The 24,722-nt window shown below is 44.7% G+C and overlaps 1 protein-coding gene across 1 annotated transcript in view; it reads left to right on the top strand.

Moving 5' to 3' along the window:
- ics (ras suppressor protein 1) overlaps positions 1-24,722 on the top strand; it is a 44,401-nt gene that overhangs the window by 10,427 nt on the left and 9,252 nt on the right. Inside the window, exons 5-7 of the mRNA XM_070537289.1 lie at positions 5,690-5,808; positions 11,992-12,074; positions 22,634-22,748. Coding sequence (XP_070393390.1) covers positions 5,690-5,808; positions 11,992-12,074; positions 22,634-22,748 — 317 coding nt within the window. The remainder of the gene's footprint in view (positions 1-5,689; positions 5,809-11,991; positions 12,075-22,633; positions 22,749-24,722) is intronic.

The following is a 24,722-nucleotide window of genomic DNA, read 5'->3' as shown; positions in this document are numbered from 1 at the left end:
AGGCCGAATAAGGCATGGGGAATATTGCGTAGAACGCTGAATGCAGAAAATCTGATTGAACTTATACACATAAAATCGAACGGAAGGCAGATATGATGTCAGGCGAAGAGAGAAAGCTGGGAGAGGTTTCTTTCAGATATAAATTTGTATGCACAGCAGGCAAAAGTTTGGAATGGCGTAAGGAGGCTAAAAAGGCAGCAAATAAATCCGTTGCCTCTGGTGAACGTCAAAGGAATACCTTAGAAGAGCAGGCAGACTTTCTTGGGGAGCACTTTGAGCGTGTGTCGAGCTCAATCCGCTATTCTCAATCCTTCCTTAAACATAAAGTAAATAGAAGAACGTAAGCCAATCATGCGTAAATGCAGGCAGAATGAACCGCATAACCGTCCTTTCAGTATTGCCGAGTTGAGAGCTGCCTTGAACACATGCAAGAGCTCTGCACCGGGACCTGGCAGAGTCATGTATGACATGATCAGAAACTTACATACTGACACAAAAGTTACACTACTCACACTTTTCAACACTATTTGGGCTGTGGGATACTTTCCATCCACATGGAAAGAAGCGATTGTGGTTCATGTTCTGAAGCAGGGTAACGACCCTTCCTTGGCGGCAAGTTATCGTCCGATAGCTCTTACAAATTGTCTGTGTAAGCTTTTTGAAAAAATGAATAATCACAGACTCGTACATTTCATTGAACTCAACAATATGCTTGATCCCTATCAGTGTGGCTTCAGAGAAGGGCGGTCGACAACCAATAATCTTGTGTGCATTCAAGGATATATCCGGGATGCATTTGTACGCAGACAGTTTTTCCTATCGATATTCCTCAATATGGAGAAGGCGTATGGCACAACATGGCGCTATGCGACCTTGCGAGACTTGTCGGGAATGGGCATCTGTGGAAATACGCTGAAAATAATTGAAAGCTATTTGTCGTATCGTATCTTCCGCGTGAAAATCGGCAACGTATTATCACGAACTTTTATACGAGAAACTGGTGTACCCAGGGAGGCTCAGTGGCACACTCTTTATCGTTAAGATGAACACACTTCATGCTTCTCTACCACTGGCCATCTTTTATTCCGTCTACATAGACGATATACAAATAGGTTTCAAATCATACAACCTTACAGTGTGTGAGAGACAGGTACAGCAGGGCTTAAACAAGGTGTCCAAGTGGGCAGACCAAAATGGATTAAAAGCAACCCCCAAAAAAGCTCTTGTGTTTTCTTTACAAGAAAGAGATGCCTGGTTCCTGATTCTTGTGTAGAACTGGGCAGACAACAAATTCCTTTCAGCAAAGAGCACAAATTTCTAGGTGTTATACTTGACTCCAGGCTTACTTTCATTTCACACATAAAATGTCTTAAAGCAAAATGTCTAAAAACAATGAGTTTACTTAAAATCCTATCCCACACAACATAGGGTAGCGACAGGAAGTGTTTACTGAATTTTCACAGGAGCCTAGTTTGATCACAATTAGATTATGGTGCCGTAGTATATCACTCTGCCGCACCGAGCGCGCTATAGATGTTGGACCCCGTTCATTATCTGGGTATCCGCCCGGCCATTGGCGCATTTAGAACAAGCCCTGTCGAAAGTCTGTATGTAGAGTCAGATGAGTGGTCACTCCATTTTCAGAGAACATACATCAGCTTCACCTATTTTCTCAAAGTGCGCTCTAATAAAGAACATCCGTGTTTCAAAACCGTTAACGACTTGACTTGTGAAACACTTTTTCATAATAGGCCCTCTATGAGACTCCCTTGGTCACTGCGCGCAAGAGCACTTAGCGAAGAAATGAATGTCCCAGTTCTCGAACATCGCCTAATGCTGCCAGCTAAGCTATTACCGCCCTGGGAGTGGCAGGTGATAGACTGTGATGTATCCTTTGTAGAGGTCATAAAGCATGCACCTGACTTCGAAATCGCTATGCATTTCCGTGAACTTCAACCGAAGTACTCCTGCTCCGAATTCTACACAGACGCGTCAAAATCACATGCTGGTGTATCTTATGCTGCTGTTGGTCCCTCTTTTTCTAAATCTGATGTATTGAACCCGCTAACAAGTATCTTCACTGCAGAAGCCTATGCAGTATGTACTATTTGCAGTAAAACATAAACTAAAGTTTGACAGAGCAATCATAATCACAGACTTGTAAAGTCTTGTAAAAGCACTCTTTTCTTCACAAAAGCATACAAATCCTGTCTTCAATGAGCTCTATTCTCTCTTATGCAATATTTATCTATCACATAAACATGTAATATGCTGGGTAATATGCTGGGTCATAGAGGCATCGAGGGTAATGTACTAGCTGATAAAATCGCCACATCACTCACATCACTAACCATTATTTCTATGGCTGCGGTCCCTGTCACAGATCTTAAGCATTTCTTACGAAAGGAACTGCGAAAACACTGGCAACGCATGTGGAATGCAGAAATAAATAATAAACTGCACGTTATAAAGCCACAGTTAGGTTTTCGGCTCTCCCCAACGAAATCATGGTGAACAGATGTCCTATTCTGTTGTCTCCGAATAAGGCACACATTTGGTACCCGCAATTTTCTGCTTACGGGAAATGAACCTCCAACCTGTGGTCGATATGGTGAAAGGCTGACCGTGCTCCACGTCCTCTTGGAGTGTCGGAAAGCCGAACCTGAGAGAAAGAAACATTTTCCACTTGCGTATCATTATTGTGTCCCTCGTCACCCAGCTGTGTTTCTTGGTAAAGAACCGTTTTTCAACACCAAAGCAGTCCTCGGTTATTTAAATGATGTTGTTGTACATGTTATCAGCCCATTAAATTCGTAGCGCATCCTCTTTCCAGAGGATGCTGCTGTGATAGTTTATTTGTATAGCACATGCCTCCATTCCCTTCTTTCTCAAGGGCTCCAACAAGGCAGTGGTGCTCTAGTGAATTTCAGCATCTTACATATCTTTTATATCGTATCATTATTTGCAGTGCACCATAATGCTCATAGTAATCGTCATTCGTCATCGCCATAATCTTATTACATGTACATTTTATGCACCTTACGGTGACTATTTTTTAGGCCCCTTTACAGCCACGTCACATCAACCTTATATAATCCATCACTCCGCTGCGAAATCACTAACAATTGCGTGGTGCTCCTTGGCCATACCTGGCCCTTGCGCCAATAAAAACCACACATTCATTCATTCATTCATTCACAGTCATTTCCTGTTCCCACTGGCTTTGTGCCATCAGTGTGGTATAAGCCAGTGCTAACGCACAAGGACAGGCACACAAATAATAAAGGCAGTGAACAATGAATCACCACACAATGTATATATTGCAAAATTGACCTGGTAGTGCTGATGGGATGCATGCTACCTAAACATTAACGTGAACTTCCCTAGTTCCACTGCCAAGTGACTGGTACTTTGCACCATCGTGCATTGCCATGCCCTCCATGGGTGCTGCGTGGTCTCTATATTTCTAGTGTGTCATCAGTTGCTGCTGCTGCTGACTCACTGGTGACATCACTTTAAATATTGTCTTTCGATGAGGGTGGGTGCTTATGTGATTCAGCCAGTAGCTGTACGCTGGTCTCCTAGGGGATGCGTGCTTCCCTAATTAAATTTTTCTGTTTGGTCTTCCTTGTTGTAGAGTGCATGTTAGTTGCTTTTTTTTCTTATGCTGTTTTGTTCTTGACAGTTTCATTTCGGGTTTGTTGTTCTTTGAGAGCAGTGTTAATTTTGTTTGCTATCAGTGACTGTTACTGGTCAACAGCAGACTAGCATATGTACTAACATGTTCTTGTGAAGTGGTATGCAGGGCAATTTCCATGTGTCATGGATTTGAAGAAGGGTAATAACCTTGTGCTTTGCACTATTTCAATGTTAATATTGTAGTTCCCACCGACGCCGCTAGTGTGGACACTAAAGGTCAGTTCTCTTGGTCGAAACTTCAAAAGATCGTGCAAATAAAGTTTGGCGGTGCATGCGAACGTCAAAGTCGAGGTCATCACATCCGGGTCACCAATGTCGTGAACCAAGAGGTTGCAGCAGAGCTCCAGGACCAAAGGACCGGCGTAGCAGGCTCTTAGAACGGACTAGTGCATGCTGTGCTTGTCACATCAGCACGTGCTGCCCAACTTTATTTTTGTGATCTTTTGCAGTGCCAACTGAAAGCGCCGACCTTTAGTGTCTGCACGTAGGGGCGTCAGTGGGCGCTACAATACCAGGAAGAATGAAAGTTGCTTCCACTGCCAAAAGAAGTAGCGGCAGCTGGGGTAGTTTATCTCCAGCCCCAAAAACAAATGGCAACAGTAATGTGTTCAGTGTGATGTGTGTTTTTTACTGGATTTTTATATGACCTTTACATTCTGCTGATTGCCCCCGAATGCGAGTGCCCATTGGTGAGACGTGTGCTGCTTTGGATGTCAAAAACTAGGTGATTCTCAATAAAATGGTGAAGTGTTTGGAGGAATGCATAGTGAATTCTCTGAAACAGCTTTTTAGCTTGCCATTAATGACAGTAACAATTTGCAGATATTACTTCTAGCCCTACCAATTTCAAGACTACCTCTCGTAATTCCATAAATTGAAAACTGGCAAAAGCGCCATACTTATTTTCATTAAATGTAGGGGCAAATGTCTGCGGTGCGGTCCATGAAAGAATAAAGGACAGAAGTGTATTTGCATTGAGAAATGGATATGCTATTTGAGGGTGTAAGAAGCAATTGGAAAATATTGTTTTTTTTTTGCTCGGATTGGGCTGCTTCATTCATTGCTGGCCATGTCCTTGGTGCAGGAGCAACTACAGTCTTTATCACAGGAATAGTATGGCTTCGAAGGTGTCCTCGCTATTTAGCCTGGACTTCATGCACAGTGCACACAAAGTCTGGGCCTGCATTTAGAAGTGAAAACAAACATTTAAAAAATGCTCACTCATTTGCATAAAACTAGCGCAATAAGAAAAAATGTGAGTGTTTATGGTACGGGGGCTGCTAGGCAGCCATGGTGCTTCAGAAGTTGGGGTTGGATGCATGTACTGGTGTTTCCTTGAATATTCTTTTGTCATTGTAATCATGATCCAATTACGAATGTCTTTCATCACCCGAATTCATCTTGTGTCATCCGCTGTGACAGCCCAGTGGTATGGCATTACGCTGCTTAGCTCGAGGCCGTGGGTTTGATACCGGCTGTGGCCACATTCTGATGGGCACAGAATGCACAAATGCTAGTGTACCATGCACTGGGTACACATTAAAGAAGCCTAGCGGGTCAACATTAACCTAAAGCTCCCCACTACAGTGTACCTCATAATTAGATCATGGTTTTGGTGCCGTAAAGCCCCATAATTTAATTCTTTTCATTCTATGCCTGCTAAATTCCTAATTTCATAACACCACCTAGTTCTCCGCTTTTCCTGACTGCATTTCCCTGCCCTTAATGCCCGTTTTATTGCTCTAATAGACCACTGCCTTTCTGTCCCAAGCATTACATGGCCTTTATTTTTGAAATATCTCATATGGGTGCAACGCTTTCCTTTTTTTGTGGCTACTTTTTTCAGACGCTCATGTTTGTACTTAGAGCAGAGCCGCAGCAGCGATAAGCATCCACTGTGAGCCTTTGGAGGGGACAAGTCATGAGCATGCCGGAAAATCCATTTTGCTTTGTATAGTGTGCATACATCAGTATCCTACTCTATTCCCAGAATGAACCGGCTCAGCAGCCTGCCTCGAGGGTTCGGTGCCTTCCCCATGCTCGAGGTGCTCGACCTCACGTACAACAACCTGAACGAGCAGTCCCTGTCCAACAACTTCTTCATAATGGGTAAGGAAACATTACAGGTGTCTCTTGGCAACTGTTTTTCACTTTGTACCAGCACACTTGTTCTTGACATCGCTGGCGCCATGCAAACAAGAAACTGAAGTAATCCAACGCCTGCTGATAGGTGCCTCAGCCATATCAGCAACAGACATGCTGCTGGGCTTGGAGTTGTAAAGAACAGATATTGCTGTCCTTAGGGTCAGCAGAGGCAAAGGAGGTAGCCATGCATGTAGTACAGACCTTTTTATTAGGCAAGGAGGAAAGGTCTGGCAACCAGGACGTGGCGAGCCTTTCCTCCTTTCTAGATTTTATTTTGCCAATGCAGTGCTATTTGAAGGTGTCACCGTCACATGGTCCGAAGGGACTTGGAGATGTTTTACAGATCAAGCGATCAAATCAAATCAAATCCAGAGCAAAAAGATCAAATCCAGAGCAAGCGCCCCTACCCGTGCAAGCATGCCACCCCCCCCCCATTTCCTACGGATTTGAAATTGGCGCCAACTACTGAGCAAGCGCCCCCCTCGCTTTCTTCACCCAACCGTCTCATGCATTTTCACTGGATTGCCTGGCTACAGTTTTCTTTTCCATCAATTTTTTACGAAATTTCACATTAAATTACATAAAATGATGCAATTTAGTGAGAAAGAAATTTATTGTTTAGCCGCACTTCTGCCAAGGCCCTATAGTTCACCATAGCCAGGTATCTGCATAGCCGCAGCCTTTGTCAGTCACCATTTTGGTCAGACTATAATGCACCAGATTAATCTGCAGTGAAACATGCAAAGTGTCGCACGTTAATTAACCCTTTCACTGTCGGACCTTTCTGGCCGTGACGCACCCCCAGTGTCGGCTTGGTTTCAGGGAACGAGCATAACAGGGAATGAACGTAGCAATTAATTTTTGATTATGATTGGTATTCAAATAACATAGTCAATGCAATATGCACATTTCAGTGTTCTGCAGCTGTTGTTAGTAAACATCATCATCATCATCAGCCTGACTATAAAATCCGTTCAACATTCGAATCTGACGATGCGGAACCCTCTTCCTGGCATGCGACTCTGTCCGAGCCCGAATCCGAGCTCGGCTCGTATTGTGAATCGGAATTGAGCCACCGCTCCAATGAGTAGACGAAGGTCCCTCGCGCTGAGCCATCCGAAAGTAACCGCACGCAGGGAGGATGCGCTTTCAGTCGCCCGCACAACGGAGAGCAATGGGACGTTGCGTGATCAAGAAGACAGAAGGAGATGGAAAAAGGCTAAACAAAGTTCGAAGGGCTTTACGTTTACTGCTGCAAGCTGGAAGCGAGGGTGCGACGAGAGAGCGAAAGCAGCAACGAGTCACTCTTTTCGGAGAGGCAACGGCACGTGCGCCTGAACTTGACGCGCCGTAGCAGGCACACCAACAGAAGAAAAAATAAAAACCTTCAAACCAGTGGAGATGGCAAAACAACCCTTGAACCCATAACCACACGCATGCGACGCATGATACAGGGAACACGGAGCCACCGCGCCACTCAGCAAAAAGAAAGTGGGGAGTGGCAGTCGCCGTACTCTTCAGTACATGGAGTAACATAGGTCGGGGCGAATATACGAACTTTTAGAAAGAGTCAACAGATAGCTTGGCCAATCCAGGAGCGCCAGCTTTGCGCTCTGGTGCAAAATTTTGAACGCACGATAGAAAACGTACCGGTACGTCAGTGACACCCTGGAGGGGAAGCACGATGACGTACCGGTACGTCTGTGACAGCGAAAGGGTTAAGTGTGAGACATATCGTGCAATTTTGCGTGCGATCCATCATACAACGCATCGAAGTCGGACTTGCCACATACGACTGTTCATGACACATGGTATGAAGGAGCGAACGGCACGTACCTCCACCCAGAGCTGGCAACCCTGCATGGACGCTCAAAATACTGCGTAACTTTGCAAATAACGGGAAAATAAATGTGTTTACACCGCTATTTCGTTTTAAACAAACGATGCCATTATAAATACGACTATGTGAGCAGCGCTGACTTGTTTCCGTAGGGCCATGTCTGCAGTGCCGGCTCCGTTGACAGCCGTCGATGGCTTTGAGCCGGCAGGCCAGGCTTGCTGGGCCGTCGAATCGAAGACCGGTGGTGCTTACCATATGATCGCACGCAGCTCGTAATAAAGGACCTATGCTGGTCAGCACAACATGTGCACAATTATGTTGTGTAACGAGCAAGCCAGGCAAGCTTGCGATTGCTGGGAGACGGTAAAGGCCCAGCTCGCTGGCTGCCAGATTCGGGGCCGGCAGCCCTTGAATTTCGGTCCGTGACCGAGCAAAGGCCACCCCCGCAAACTTTCTTGGGTTATCTTTCACCATAGGGAGGGCGCTTAATCCAGCTTTTATGGTAGCTAATCTCGTGAAATGGTTAATTGAAATAGTTAATTACTTGATGTCAGCTAATATGAGTCCATGGTGAACCACAATGTAGTGTGTGGCAGCAGTAATAACTACAGAAAGTGGAAGCTCCTTGGCAGTGCAAGCATGGCATGCGCATCATTAGCTGCCGTCTGTGTGTGGTAGTGAACTATCCAGCTGCATTGTTTCCCACTCTACGAAAAGCAGTGGCATCTATGTATTTATTCTATACTCTCTACAGCATGGATAGGAAAGAGTTCTTACCATCTGACTGCTTTGCGGAGAAATTTAGATAACTGAACTCACGTATGGCCAGCTCAATGCTAACCTGAAACATCTAAGCTCCAGTCATGAGCATATTTGTGTCAGCCACCAGTATACTTCTCACACATTTGAAATATATGGGGAAATACGTTGGGCTTTTCCGTATGAGATCGATGGCATCACTCAACACAATGATCACTGCAGTTGGAAAATTAACATGATTGATATGTAGGGGTGAGCGAATACCGAGTAGTAGATTTCGAATTAAATATGAAATCGAATCATGAGAAAAAAAAAAAAGCTGTATATTGAATAGGATATTGAATATTAGCAAATTTTTCACAAATTTAATGCTCTCAAATTTTGCACAAGGAAACACGGTGCTGCACATGCTCGGGAGTCTCCTAGCAATGCTCCTAACTCCTAACTGATTACAGCTCAATTCTAGTATATGAAAGTCTGGAAAATATTTTTTAGCAGTGTTAAGTTGAGCCTTCGCCGTCCGATGTCCAGTGTCACGCGGTGGGGTGAGCAAGTTGCGGAGTGCGTGTCGGGGGAAGGTGGAGCAGAGGGGTTAGGAACAGGTGTTTTGCCGGCGCACGCCCTTTCGCCCCATGGATTCCACTCGGTGGGAACGGCAGGACCGACTTCGTGCAAATCTCGAGCTTCGAAAGCGAGAAACGCAAGCAAAGCACCAGCGGGGGGAAGCCGCTACTGCTGAGGATGAAGAACAGGAAGCGCAAGCCAAGCACCAGTTGAGGCAAGCCAACCCCCAACATTGAGAGTAGGAGAATGAGCAGAGACTTCGACGCAGAGAGATTTCACCCACGGAGAGTGCCGATGGACGGTTCAAGAGAGGATTGCTCGACCATGAGTGTGGCCACAGCTGCAAAGTGTGTGCTAGGCTGTGGTTTGATCACAACCTCATGCAACTGAAGAGTGTGCGCAATCTAGAACCGAAGCTCAAATGTAGCAGAACGACGACAATGAGACAAAAGACTTTCATGAAAATCGCCCTAAACACGAGTTCAGACGTGAGGAAACGACCACCAGCTTTGCGGTTTTGACAGCTTTCACTCCGTTGAACTGGCTTTACTTCTTTTTTTATAGGTAGTACTTTTGTTGAGCGGGATCAAGTGCTTTCTTTTTCCTCTGGAACTAATGAATTAGTGACGTTCCAGTGTGCTGAGTAGCCATTTGTGCCAATCTGTGCGACAGACGAAAGGCCCGTGCATCATGTGACTCGATCACCGTTCTGCGCACAGCCGGCACCAGCAGTAAAGAGCAGACACCGTCCATACCATTTCATTGTCAGGTTTGGCGTTATTTGCCACCTGTAGAAAATTTTCTAATCTGGAGGGTCACGGCAAGTTCACATGATGCTCCCCACCCCCCTTCCCCCGCCATGTTGGGGATTGCTCGCAATGACAAAGTCTGCTACTGTGTCAGCCAGGGGCACTCATTTTGCACCAAAAATGAACTGAAACACTTGTTTGGGCAGCATAAAGTACAAGGGCTCTGTGGTGCTTGCGACCTGTGGCGTTGTGCTGGTCTCCACATTGAACATATTGAATATTTGAAAAATCGAATAGTACATGTTTGATTCGCAAATCGAAGTATTTGAATGTTGATGGTCCGATTCAGTGATATCTGAGTACTCGCACACCCCTAACGATACGTAATCTTCATGCTTCAGTGTTGGTTCCTTGTGCTGTAAAGCATTAATACCCAATGGGCACTGCATAGAAAGAATTTGACTCTGTGATAACGTGATTCCTGCAAACCAAGTGGTTGTCTCAAGGAAAATGTACGGGACAAAAAAATTGCTATTATGACCTTACAGCTTGTGTGCCATGCTGTTGTTGCTAATTAAACCTATTTTATTCAAGGGCAAAAACTATGTATGAGTAACGAAATAGTTGCACAGTGTATCTACAAATAATAGAATGCTCGTCAAACAGCAGGACAGCACCTATGCTGTCACGGTCACTTCGTATGTCTCCTGAATGATACAGGCTAAATTGCTGTCTAGACAAACTACAGGGTGAATGTTCCAATAAAGGCACATGCCTGAAACAAATGTTTATAAATGGACATCTGATCTCTGGGGCAGATAGTAGGCTGAGATGTGCACATGTGTCACACTGGGTGCTCCGTCCACCTCACCGGTGGCAGAAACTCCTACCCGGTTGAGTTAAAATACTTCTGTGTGCTTCACAGCATCCTTTTCAATGTCACGTCATATGTACCAAGTAGACCGTGCAAGCCCAGCATCAGCCACCACTAACTACCACCGAGCGTATAGCTGGTGCACGCAACACTGAGCATTCAGCCAAGCAAGCATGGCTGGGAAATTAAACGTTAAACCCCATAAGTTGATTTGACTGTGTGCAAATGAGTTTCCTAGCATTTTTGGAGCAGTTAGAACAAGTCCCACTTTATGGGTTATGCTTAAAGAGAAGCTTGATATCTGGGTACACGTTTTCTCAAGTTTGCGGCAATTGATATCGCTAGCCATCTGTGAACATATTTGACTGCAGAGACCACTAATGGCGTTGGGGATAATCTTTGAGCAAAGCTAGACTTTGCATTTCTTGAACTAACACTGTGCTGCGGTGTAAGATCGTGTTTAATGTCATCTTTAAAAAAGAAAAAGAAAAATGAGCAGCAGTATTATTTGTTTGTGAGCCCTTGCCTGTAAACAAAGTAATTGTGCACATGCCTATGGGAGAATTGTGTGGGCAAGCATCTCTCAGTGACATAACGATTGATAGCGATCCCTGCATCCTGAAATGGCATTCATAACAATACCAAATTAAAGTTCAAGCACAGCTGTGAGCGGGTCGCAGTAATTAAGGCGAAGTGTAAATACTCAAGGCAACCACAGAATTAGCTACCATAGAACAAAGCGAAAAAATTTTTTCTGGTTGGAGTGAAGAAGCAGCAGCACTGTAAATAAGATATTTGAAACTGTACAGGAGGTAGTAGCATCTCTAGAGTGACGCTAGGTGGGGCTTCATCCCAAGAAGGTGCATTCTTTGAAACATGCAGTTTCCTTCACACATGTACAGCGGTTATGCTCAAAGATTAATTTAATTGCTCACAAACAGGGACTGCACCATACACAATAGATTCCCACTAATGTGTGTGACGTGCCATTGTGGCTGTCAGCGACTATGGACTGTGGAGACCAGTAGGAAACTAACTCATGTATTTCATTCCGTGTGCCTACACTTGTGTGTGTGAGACCAGTGCCAAGAAATGAAAAGAGCATAGTTTGCTCTCGCTCATAACATTGTGCATAAAGGAACCTGGAGATTATGTACACTTTATCAGAAGCTTAACAGTGTAAAACTAAACAAAGGTTCATGATACTGTAGGACTTAACAGCGTTTGCCTTTAAAGGGAGTCTTTACTGTACTATCCATTTTGCTATAGCCACAGAACTGTGCATTTGTGTCTCTCTTTCTTTCTTTCCTTCTTGAGCTCATTTCTTGCTTTGATGTGTTAATTTTGTCATTTGCCTGCAGATACACTGCGGGCCTTGTACTTAGGTGACAACGAGTTTGAAAAGCTTCCTTCAGCCATTGGACAACTCAAGAATTTGCAAATTGTAAGTATGTTTTGAACACAAGCAACTATCTGTAGGTGCTCACCATTGAGCATTGGGAGGATAATGACCATTTGTAATCTATCATTTCAGCTACATGCCATTCTTGAGTTTCCTGTAAAATGAAAATTCCATCATAGAAGTTCACCAGGCTTGAGTACGTGCAAGATGATGTTAACACAGGTGCGAGAAGCCTAATAAAATGGGTGATACACTTAGAGGAAGTCAGACATATGTAAGACAAACCTTGTGGCAGTTGCCCTTGAACACATGAAACACATAAGATTGGTGGTGAATCCCCCTAAAATAGAAAGGGTGTGGCTGTAGCTGAACGGGCAAAACTGCCCAAAATAGGGTACAGTGCTGTTCAGTAAATGTACCAAAGACTAGGTTAGTGGGAATTTTTCCTGTGTTGGATTCCGGGCTTTTATATATGGACCACAAAGTCCAGCAGGTAAGCGAGACTTCAGAAGATCATGAACATACAGTAAACCCTCTTTATAGTGGAGTGAACGAGACAGTGAGCAGTATAAGAGATATTCAATAAAAGTGGATGCACCATAAAAGCTGTAATGAAGTGTCCCAGCTGTTGTGCGACAGTGCAGAAGTAAAGAAAAAGATGCCCAAGCTATCCCACTTCACTGATGGCTGTCATTCCTTATTTCTGGCTGAGAAAAATTGGAGGACGCTTAAGCTTTGCCTTCAAGAGCGGAACGCGATAGCGTTATCACACCCTGTTCGCACCGCCCACTCATTTGCTCGGCATGCTCTTGACGAGACGAAGGGGAGAAGCGGGCAAGTGGCGCGCCACCTGTCAGGGCAGCGCGTACATTGCTAGGAGGGAGGTCTTCCGTGTTTGCCACAAGATGGCTCTGTGTGTGCGCCAGTTGCAGAAGACATGTAGCGGAAACGTACTTCGCTACTCGTTTAACTGTGACTTCTGTAATTTCCATGCTCAGTATAACTTTCTATGGCGCGTTTCTAAGGCAACACCGCATTTACTAGAGACTCTTTTGTCACGCTTTGAACCATCGAACTCATGGCCGAGTGGTAGCATTTCCGTCTCACACTCCGGAGACCCTGGTTTGATTCCCATCCAGCCCATCTTGCAAGTTGTTTTTATTTACGAAATGCCTTCCGGGATTTTTCGCTCACAGCCAACGCCGCCGACACCGACAGCAACGGCTTTTGTGCGACACGAGCTCCTTAATGTTGTCACATTAAAAAGGAGGTCAGCTTAGTCTGCTGCCAGTTTCTGCCAGGGACAGGCAACGCCACTTCAAACTTTTTCAAACATTGTCTAAGTCCACAGCCACTACCACTGCTGGCATTCTCCTAGCACTACCACTGCATTCAATTCTGTTGCGAAGCAGACACAGGCACTCCTGCATCTATGTCGAGGCTCTTCAGCTGTTGCCAGTTATTCATCATAATAACCTATTACTGCATCTATGATCACCATTTGAAGGAGAAAGTGTGGCATCAAATGTGAACAAGCGAAAGTCACCTTCGGGGTTAACCTAAACAGCACGCACATGCTGCATGCCAGAAACTCGCCAAAGCTGCCGAAGCTGAACAGGTCTAAAGTCTAAAGTCAGTACCGCTTACCATGCACCTGTACCATAGAATAACCCACATTGGTGCAATGGTTACCGTGGAACATGTGCGCAGCGCAACAATAAATGTGAGACACTTGCCAAAGCTGCCGAGGCTGGACAGGCCTAAAGTGCTGATATTGCGCGCCGTGCACCAAAGCCGTGAGCCAGTGCTCTAGTGCCATTGGAATGTTGGTTCCCCATGTCAGGTTTGAAGAAAAGGCACCAGAAAGGCTCTGGCTAGTGAGCCACCACAACTGCCACCATTTTAATTACCTGGCAACGTCAAACCAGCTGCTCTCATATATCGATCTGCTGGCAGCCGTAGCCACTGTGCCAATGCTAGCCCTAGCTGCTTTGGCGTTTGCTGCCAAACTTCCTGTTGTTCTGTGCCGTATTTTTAATTGAAAGGGTTTGCCGCTATCAGCAATGGCACCAAATTTGTCATCCTTGTGAATGGCTTCGAAGCGTGAAGTCTACGGTAAAGATCAAGCTGGTTCCCAAAGCAGCTTTGTGGCAATACAGCTGTGTTGCGTAGTGAAGCATATCGAAAATGAAAGGGGTCACTGTCATGGGACACCGTATGTATTCTTTAACCCTTTCAGGGTCAGTGACGTAAATATATGGAGCCGCAAACAAGCCCAACATGGTCGATGCCATATATTTAGCGCTGTCTGTACATCTAAAAAATGCACCAATTTCCTAACTTTTTATTTTCTGGCATGTGCTGCCACTATGCGGGTATACAGGGAATTTTTTTCTCGCACCTCCCTCTCTCAGTTTTCGTTGTATGGTTTGTTTTAGAGCTAGTATGCTTGGTCCGACGCATCTATATACTACCGCTCGTGCATTGGCACATGCGTGGGTGGGCGGCGGTTAGTGTGTTTTGTTCCGCAGGTGGTTTCGGCTTCTTGCTCTCGCAAAACTGATCGCTGTGTCGTTACTAATCGCTCAGAGGGAGACTGCCTGTGATTCGCTCGTTTGTTGCTCACAGGTGTGCACATACAAAGAATGCCGCCGTGCATGCGTTTCCTTTTTTTTTTAAGACTTGTGAGCACTAATCGCCTTTGGTTGGCGATAAGATGAAGATTAGTGGAAGTTTGTCACACGTTTTGGTTTTTTGATGGGCACACAACCACATAGTTTTCTTGAGTATAGTCACCTACGCAGTTAGATTACGCTATGGACGTAAATATTAGTGTAAGAGCAGGAACATCTGAGACTTGCCAAATCTCGTGTGCGCACTTTCTAAGCTTTGAACTATGCGTATAACAATGCATCAAATTTTTAATTCTTGTAAGTTTCTTTTCTTTTTTTATTGTTGTTATTCATGAACAAACAGTACATATACACCAACACAAAATATTTTTTTCTCATGTTACGGTCACCCGAGAAAAATTACGGTAAATTTTTTTCGATACAGGTCCCTCTGAAGAATCTCAATCTGCAATAAAAGAAAAAAATTTACCCTGGGTGGTTTCATGCGGTGAAAAAATTACACTTGCGTCCACCTGCCATTTCCTGTCGCAGTGCGAGCACCAATACACCTGAGAAGTGTACTGGCAGGCCTTCAGAGTTATTTCAGATGTGCCTTTGGCGATTCGAGCCCTTGAGGGCAATAAAGGCATGCATTCATCCTTTCAGACTCCCAGATGTTTGGGGCATTTTCGCGGCCCCTAGGGAGTCGGAAAGCTCAGGTGTTGACTGTAACAGAAGCTGACGGAGTTTCGATGGTCGAAAGATTGGGGATTTCTTCCCTACAGCCATTGTCTGCCACTTTGCTCACTTAATTACCACCTTTGTTGTTTCATACATTGAGGGTGAAGTTCGTGTCACTTGAAACTGCTTGAAGAAATTGCCAGAGACCGTGTTGCTATTTAAAATGTAAATGAATAGATGTTGTGCATGCAGAACTTGCACGACAAACAGTAAATGCAGCATCTACGACTTAGCAGCTTGGCTTGGCTTGTCCTGTGGCTTGGGCACAGTCGGTGGCCAATGGATTGAATAGGCTTCACTAGTTTCAGTTTGAGGGAGCCACTGGCAACATGGCCGATGACCACATTGGTTACATATGAAAACTAAAATATTGCTACCTCTACTCGGCTCTGTAACCAAATCAGCACATGGTTGTGCTGGCAGAGTTCAAATATCGAACAGTGTGCTGTAAGGTATCTGAAATTTTGGAAATTTGTGCCAGGACTGTGGTGTGTCCAGTCCATGCATTCATGATGGTCGAAAGTGCACAGTTAGGGCGTCTAGTGGAGTTGACGCTTTATTTTTAGATGTTTTGTGTTATAGACTGTAAACTTTATATTTTTCTTGTAATTATACAGCATTCACAACATGTCATCCAGGAACCTTGCAGAAACGACAACATATCAAGGCTATTCTAGTACATAAGGTGTCTACACCCTTTGCTGGGACCGGGTTTCAGCTACGTTATACCTGGGAAACAGGGGCGTAGTAGTAGGCGGGGGCCTACGGGGCTTCAAACGCCCCCGAAATGTTTTCGTGCTGTCCATGCACCGCCGACCAAAACAAGAAGCACAAAGTTTTAAGGGCGTTTTGATGGTGAGCAGGCTTGTCGCAGCATCTCGCGGAGGCCGCGGAATCAATGAAGCACATGGAAGCACATAGACACATAAACTTTTGATGCGAAAGGCGCCTTGACATTTCCAAAGTCGCGCTTTAGATTTTCATTTCTGGAACTTTGTGGGTTTAATGTTCATAAACATTTGATGCCAAAGGTGCATTGACTTTTCTAAAGTTGTACATTGGAACATGCAACGAGACAAGCAAAATCAATTCACTATCAGACAAGTTGACGAAGCACGCAGCAAGGTCCGATGAGACGAAGCGTTGTGGCGGTTCTTTTCTGCCGACATGTCGCAGAAAAAAATATCAGCATTTCTTTCACCTATGCCAAAGTATCCATGTCAAGCCAACAAAGGTAACTAGGTTCTTTTTTATTTTTCTACTTTGACTTTATTCATAAGGATATAGCGAGCCTCTTCAATTTTCTTGTTCTCACTACCCACCCGCTACCAGAGCCAGCCAGAGCGCTTGCGTTTTTCTCGTGTAGCCTCGACCACTGCGCGGCGCACTTCAGTGCGTGTTTGTTTTTCTCTAGCCGAGTGGATTTTCGCCTGGCAGAGTTTTGGATGCTTTCTGGCTAGCAGACGAGAAAAAGAAACAATGGTCGCTCACCGCCATCACTGTGGGTACTCAACAGATTGCAACGCATTCACTTGCGAATGCGTTGAACCTCTCCGGAATGCGCCGTTGCGCCTCGTTGCGAATGCGCCGAACCTCTCCGGATAGTCTTGTCTCGCTGGTGGTGGGATACCGAGCAGTATGTGTATGGTTCTCTGTGGACCAAGTGTCTCACGTTTTCTTTGATATTCCTTCAGTAACCACATTAAGTGCCCAAAGTAGGCATTTGATTGTGGCCAACATGCTTTCCTTGGCATTTTTTCATTTCGGTGCACCCGCCCACAAAAGAAAAAAAAACAACATATTGTTGCGGCACAGCGAATTGCTGCATAGTCAAAGTTTGATTTTGTTACTTCTTCTTTTGTGGAAAGAAATGGGCCATAAGACGCTTCATTTGCTGGATACTCTTATTATATTATTACGATAGCAATTGTATGGGCACTCCAGGTGCATTCCTGCCATTGCCCTCATGTTCTGTATAATGTCGAAGGGCGATAACATCGTGACTGCGCTTCGCATGCTGTATGTGCGAGTGAAAGCATAGAAGGGAGGGGGGGGGGTCGGCGTGGGTGAGCTGATAATGACGGCTGAGTCTTGAGTTGCAAGGAAGAAAAGTGGGGAGAAAGCACGCCGCTTTCCATCGTGCACGATAGATTAGGGGGGAGTGGAGGGATGGGGTGTCTGTCTTAGTATTCTGTAATCTGTGAATCTGTGATTGTGCAACACGTTTATTTGCCTTGTTTGATGCATTATATACAGTGACTTTTTCTTAGGTAGGTAGATTTATTGGAGACTTATACATATACTTAAATATCTTGTTGCGAGGTTTTGTGTCTAAGTGCAGTGAACTTTGTTTCCAGTGACGCTTTTCTACCCCTTATTAAGCTGTATCTTTGCATTTGTATATTCCCTTGTATCTTGGCATTTCTAATGTACGAGGGTGAGTCAAATGAAAGGGAGCCAACCAAACCCGTGCAATAATGGTTCAGTTCATTATCTGTGAGCCATGTGTGCAGCACAGGCATCTCTTATTTACAAAAGTGACAAGCAGGTGTGAGGATAAATGTTCTTTAATGCTCTCATACACTGGGTTGATCATGGTTGTGTGACATAATGGACGCTCCAAAAGTTGAACAGCCTGGTGTCTGAGGCTGTTGACAGCTGAAGGTGTTTCCCAAAACAAAATTATTCGCCGTGTGGCTGCCGTATATGATGAACGTTGCATTTCATTGGCCACTGTGAAGTGTTGGAGTAAATGGTTCAAAGAAGGACGTGAAAGTTGCAAACATGATCCAAGACTGGGCCAAAGCCACCATGCAATCACCCCCAACACAAATGAAGATGTTTGTGAGCTGATTAGACAATGGAGCATAAGCATCGATGAACTGTCAGAGCAAGTGAACATCAGTCACTATTCGGTTCACACTATAATTCATGAACATCTTGGTTATTGGCTCTTTTGTGGGCAATAGATGCTCAAGATTTTGAACCACCACTAGATGATTGAAATGTTAGGTGCTGCCTTGACTCATCTGATCCGGTATGTGGTGTCACTACTACGAGCCTGAAACACGACAACAAAGCTTAGAGTGGAAACATTCGAATTCACCACCCCTAAAAAATGCAAAGGCCGTCATTTCCACCGGATAGGTGGTGTTGACTTTTTTTCGATCATCAGGGGCCTTTACTGATAGAATTTGCTAAACGTGGAGGGACTATAATTCGTTTTCAATATTGTGAAATGGCAGATCGGCCGCGGGTTGCAATCAAGAACAAATGACGGGGAAACTTGATGAATGGGGTCATCTTGCTCCATGACAATGCGCGTCCCCACGTCGCGCTGATGTGGTTAATACAAAACTGGCAAAGTTCAAGTGGGAAACGCTGCAAGACCTGTCGCCTTGCAACTTCCACATTTAGGGGCAATTGAAAAAAAGCTCAAGGGAACCAGATTCGTGTCAGATGATGACGTGAAAGAGTCAGTTACAGACTTTTGAAGCAGCAATCCAAGGAGTTTTATGAGACAGTAGTCGTGTGGCTTGTTAGTCAGTGGAACAAATGTCTAAATGCTCGTGGAGCCTACATTTAAATAAAGTACCCCGTTTGTCATATATTAGCATTGGCTCACTTTCATTTGACGTGCCCTTTTATACTTTTCAGAACTGCTTTTAATATGTGCTCTCTGTTACGACTATAATTTCGGTGCAATTACTCGCAATACACGACCGGTCAGAGCTGCTCCTGGGCACTACATTGGAACAAATGACTGCATCATTGAGATTTTTCCCTTGCCATTGCGTATGTATAAAAATGTAAACACGGTTCTTGAACCACAAAGTTTCATTAGCATATCAGTCCTCAACTTGTTCATTTCATGGTCTTTACATTTTAGAGCGCAGCTCTTTGGCGTCCGTTCCTGGGTTTCGCGTCGGCGTTGTCGTCGGCCTCGTAACCAGCTCCGCCCCCCTTTCATCCCCCCAGCGCTAGCAGCGACCGACTGATACCGCTGGATGCCGCTGACGCCGCTAGAGATTCAAGATAACGTGACTGCATAGAACACCGTCGCCGCCATGCAGAAAGAGGAGGAAAGGGCCCCCCCCCCCCCTGTTCTTGTGTGGCGGATAGGGGTTGACTCACTATCGGCGTCAGCGGCATCAGTCAGTCGCTGCTATCTCTTCCCTCCTCCCTTTATCGTGTTGTCCGCTTGCTGCGCGCGCTTCTGCCCCCATCGTTTGCCGCTGGGTGTACACGCCGCCCCCCTCCCCCCTCTTCCTGCGAGTCTCGGGTTGTGGGAGAATGCGGGAGAACATCCCGTTCCTCTCGCTCGTAACGCGTCCCACGGCTGTGACAACCTCGCGAGGCACTTGTATAGATCTCGTCTTTGAGAATCAAGCATTGGTGTACCAAGTCGAACATATATCAGCCTATTTCTCCGACCACAAAGCTTCCTTCATGACTGTCAAGAACTGTTAGTGGAGTCTTTGTTAAAGGAATACGTGTGAAAAATAAAAAAAAATTCTGTGATAGCGCATACATGTGTTGCTCGATTTCTTTGCCTCAATCTATCGAAAAGGTGAAACAGCTTATTTGCTGCGCTCAAATTTCGCATTAGGAAGTAACGTAATCGTCGGTAATTTTTTCATGTCAGCAGCATGCACTGTTTTGCTGATTTCGAACTGATGTATATCTAAAGTTTGTGTGATATCTTATTTACTTATTAAATAGACAAAAAACATGGAAACATTGATATCAGTTCTTTCAGGCTCAATTTTTGGGACATATGAGTACATTCTTTTATGAAAAAATACATACTTTACTTGTCTTGACAGTGCATAGCGTTCAAGAATTCGTTGCGGCATCTTTGGCTATGGCAATGCAGCTATTATTCATGTATTTGATCCCTTGACATGTTCTGTAATGAGGAAGCCGAGCTGCAACGTGAACTCCACCCCCCCCCCCCCTCGAACGAAATTTCTGGCTACGCCTCTGTTGGGAAAACATATGACCGAGCAATATATGAGCAAAGTTATACTGTAATGAAACAAGTGAACGTCGCATTTACACATGCACGTAGTGTTGGGTTAGCTGTACAAAATAAGTGCGGCACTACAGCACCTCGCATTGTTCTAAAGTGATGCAACCATAATGAGACTGGCCAAATAATAAATTGAGAGAACAAGTTCACATGTTCGCTGCTTCATCTGTTCTTATTAGTGACTGGTAATCATTAAGCAGAAGTTGTTTTCTGTGGTTGCTCATGAACTGGTGTCCCTGCACACCAACTGCAGCTTTTCTGCAGCAGAATCGTTGGGAATGTTCCTCCATTCCAACATTTTCTCTCCCTTGTGACTCCAGTAAGTGTCATCGCTTCTACAGTAGAACCTCATTGATAAGATCCCATTTCCTATGATTTCCAGTGCCAACTTTTGCGCTTGAGAACAAAAAAAATGACCCAATACAGCTAGCTTATTTTTTACCTGTTAATACGTTCCCGGAACACACAATCTTTCAGCGTCAGTGTTCAGCACATTGCCAAATTTTATTGTGCGGTACTTTTTCCTGCTACTAGACCCCATGTAAACGCGAAAAGGCACGACGCATACGTGATCAAAAGCAGTAGGTGCCTGCCACGACAGCTTCCCCACAATACTCACCTGCCTGTGTCGTGTGAAAATGCCAGCATGCACGCATTCCCATTCCTGTACCAGCAAATCTTGTGAATCTTCTCACATTGCCACTACAGCTATCACCGCCAGCCCTGTGGCGATCAACATCTTCACCTGTCTGTGAAGATGGAATAGTGTTTTGGGGGAAGTTGTAAGTGCATTTTGCGCTTTTGATAGGCAATTAACCCAAACGCATTGCCGTTCCCTGATGCAGGCGGTGCAAGGCGAGCACTGTATTTTGCTCTGGCAGCATTGTAGTCCGGCATCTCCATCCAATTCGATTTCGTTTCGGTTTCTCGGATCAACAAGTCTCTTGGCTCATTGCATGTGGAAATTCACTGGAACATGATGCCGCCAGAAGATGCACTTTGTCGTTTTCCTATAGCGTAGTATTTAAAAATGCACATTCCTCACACCTTTTCTTGTTCACATAGGTTCTAGCAGCCAGAAAGATATCATGTGGTCACATTTTAGCAATGTACTGAACATTGCTGAACGTTGCTTGGCTCTTTCACCGCTGATGCAAAGGTTGTATGCTCTTGTGGTACTGAGTTGTGGGTCTTTTGGTAAATATATAAAATAAAAAACCTTCAATGTGAACATAGCTCTCATAAACTTGTGAATTATAGATGTGACATATGTAAAGTAAAATAAATATTTAGTCAGATTTTAATAAACATTCAGGGTTAATATAGAGATTGTGAAAATAGGCAACGGGCAACGATGCAAAGTTACAACTAGACTCCGTTGTAGACATGGCATTCGTTACATTGCCAACAGAGTTGTGCATGTTAGCGAATAGCTGGGCCTGCCAGCATGTGCTGTCGCGCAATAGCTTTGGGGCACCTGAAGGTTTAGATGCTGTGGTGGAGCAATCGGGTAAGGTAGCCCTCTTCTCCTGTCGTCCTTGCTCCCTGTGGCGGCTGCAGGAGAGGGCCCCACATCATTACAGAGGTTCTGGTTAACTGCATTGTTCTCTACAGAATTGTGCAGTGAAACAGTAAATGCTGGCTCTATGGCCTCATTGCGACAAATATATGCCTTCAGACACATCATTCATTGAATAAAGCAAATAGCTTTATAGAAGCATGTTGTTATTTGCTTACATTGACAGTCATTGCTGATGGTTTCGGCGAAATTTTTTTTTTTATGTGTAAGAAGCATGGAGAAACTACACAAAGTCATTGCAGCTTGCTACTGCGGTGTTGCTGCGTAAGAGGTGGGGCACAAGACGGGAGTTTCACATCACCTCTTCGCTCACATCGCTTCCACTGGCTTTCCTTGTTGTCTTCCACTTCACTCGATGCGCAAGTGATGCAGAACAATAGCTCGCAAAGTTATTTAGCAGTTGCATTGCTGCAACATGTGCAGTTGACAAAGTAATTTTATCAATAAAATATTGCAGCATGACAGCTTTCCAATATACTAGGACACCTCCTCAGTTTCTTCCTAGCAGGTGTGGGAAGAGGTCTTGTGCATAATTTACTCATTTATGGGTCTCAAAGTTAATCTTGTAGGACTGACAAGTTTTGTGGAATATTGCTGGAGAACCATTGAGCAGTACTGATGCTTCCTCTCCTTGTAGCTCTCTGTGCGGGAGAATGAGCTTGTGGAGCTTCCCAAGGAACTGGGCCAGCTTACTAGGTTGAGGGAGCTGCACATTCAAGGCAACAGGCTCACGCTGCTTCCTCCTGAGCTAGGTAAGTGCTAAGGTGCTTGTTGTACAGTGCCGAGGCATGGTTGGAGATTGGCAAAATAACTATTATGCTGTCTGTTGTAATTGCTGTGCCTGTTTAAGGAGTTGTGTTGAAGTTGCAAGCTGCATATATCTTGTCATCGGCCCGCCTCATTTACGGTGCATACGTAGAGCATGCACTGCATACACCAAACCCTGGTTTGTTCATCAAGGAGGATCAAGCTGTCCGTCACCCGCCACGGTGACTGTGTGGCTATGGCATTGCAGTGCTTAGCATGAGGTTGCGCATTTTTACGTAGTGGTTGCACATTCTTGATTGTGCTGGCCACATTTCGATGGAGGTGATGTACAGAAACAATCATGTAGTGTGTCTTGGGTTCACATTAAGTAACTGCAGGGGGCGGAAATTAATCCAGTGCCCTCCACTACCGCCTCTATCATAGCCCACTGTGCAGCTTTGGGGTTTAAAAGCTACAATTTCAAACCATTGGTCATGGCCCTGTGTGCAGTTGAACAGGATCGCATGTGCCCACAAGTGACTGTTTGTACAGAATTTCATGGACATTGCTCACACTTTGTGTGGAAAAGCTGGAATGATGTGTTGCCGAACCATAGGGAAATCTGATGTTGCATTCTGTTTCATGCTTCTGTCATGCAATGTTGTGTTCTAGGAAGAGCTTGCAGCTCGGAGACTTAGAAATGCTGAAGCAGATCACATTTGGTGAGCTTGACATATGTTGCCACACAGAAGGACATGGACGTTCGGTTGAAGAGACATTGCAGGTTAACAAATGTTTACCGTGCCAGTTCTGCAGATGCCAAAGGATTGCACAAGATTGTCATAACTAAATTTTTATTCCCATCATGGTCCTGCCTCTCTTTTTAAAAATGCTTTGTAAATTTGTGTTTAAGCTCATTTCAGAAGACAAATTTTGTAATTTCATAAGCATATACAGTTGGAAAATCAAAAGTTGTAAACCGACAAATTCATAAAATTAGGTTTGGTAGAATATGGGTTGACCATATTTTATCCTAAATCTCTACATTTGCAGCTGTGTGTAGCCTTGCACCTGTTGTGTGGCAATCATGGTGTAGCACCCTACCATGTCAACCTTGCTAACCATGTTTGATCCCCATTGCCAACACACCTTCTTCCTGCACCAGTGAATCCTGCCAGCAGTGACATCATTTCTGTACCATCCATTGTACAGGGACTTGCTTGTGTACACAAACATGTGAAATGTTTCTGCAGCGAGTAAGGTTACTGCCTATAGACTTCATGCTTTGTCAGTGAGAGTTACTGCCACATCTCGTTTGGCCACGGTAGCATAAATGAAATGATTTATTTTAAGGTAGACACACCTATCATACTAGACAGCTTCAGAATCACGTTCACATGCAAACATAATGGATCATGTACGTAAAGAAATAGCATTCTCCGCATTATGTATGCTTCAAAGCCTCTAAACTCTATTGTGTGCTTTTGGCTTATGTACAGAGCATTCCACTGTTAAAGGGAATAATTGAGTGCAGAGTGTGTCCGGACTTTCCTCTGTTCCTAGAGTACAATTTGCCTTGATTTGCAGCAGATAACCTGTTGGTAGCTCTGACTCTTTTGAACACACTTATAGAGTGCAGTGACATTGCTTCTGCAGCCACTTGCAGCTAGGGCACCAGCAAAGTGAGAGGCACACGTTTGAGTGTTCTCTTCAACTGTAGACCGCACTGTACATTCTTGCATTGTCTGACGTGCCTAAATATGTAATGTTAAGAAATAGTGTTGCCAAGCTTGGCAGCACCAGTAACTCCTGCTTCAGTGCAAATTGTCTCTATGGCTCTCTTCTCATTATTGTTGGTCACCAATAAATAGTTAATTAAGTTTTTGCTTCCGGTCAACCAAGCTGTACCACAGGTTAGGAGCAGCTAGCATGACCAATTTCGGCAATTGTTTGGCGATTCTAGGGTCCATAGGCCTGAG

The sequence above is a fragment of the Dermacentor albipictus genome, chromosome 4 (genome assembly GCF_038994185.2).
Source record: "Dermacentor albipictus isolate Rhodes 1998 colony chromosome 4, USDA_Dalb.pri_finalv2, whole genome shotgun sequence".
In the NCBI taxonomy this organism is placed as follows: Eukaryota; Metazoa; Arthropoda; class Arachnida; order Ixodida; family Ixodidae; genus Dermacentor; species Dermacentor albipictus.
The sequence above is the reverse complement of the archived record's forward strand: the minus strand, read 5'-3'. Positions and strand labels throughout refer to the sequence as shown.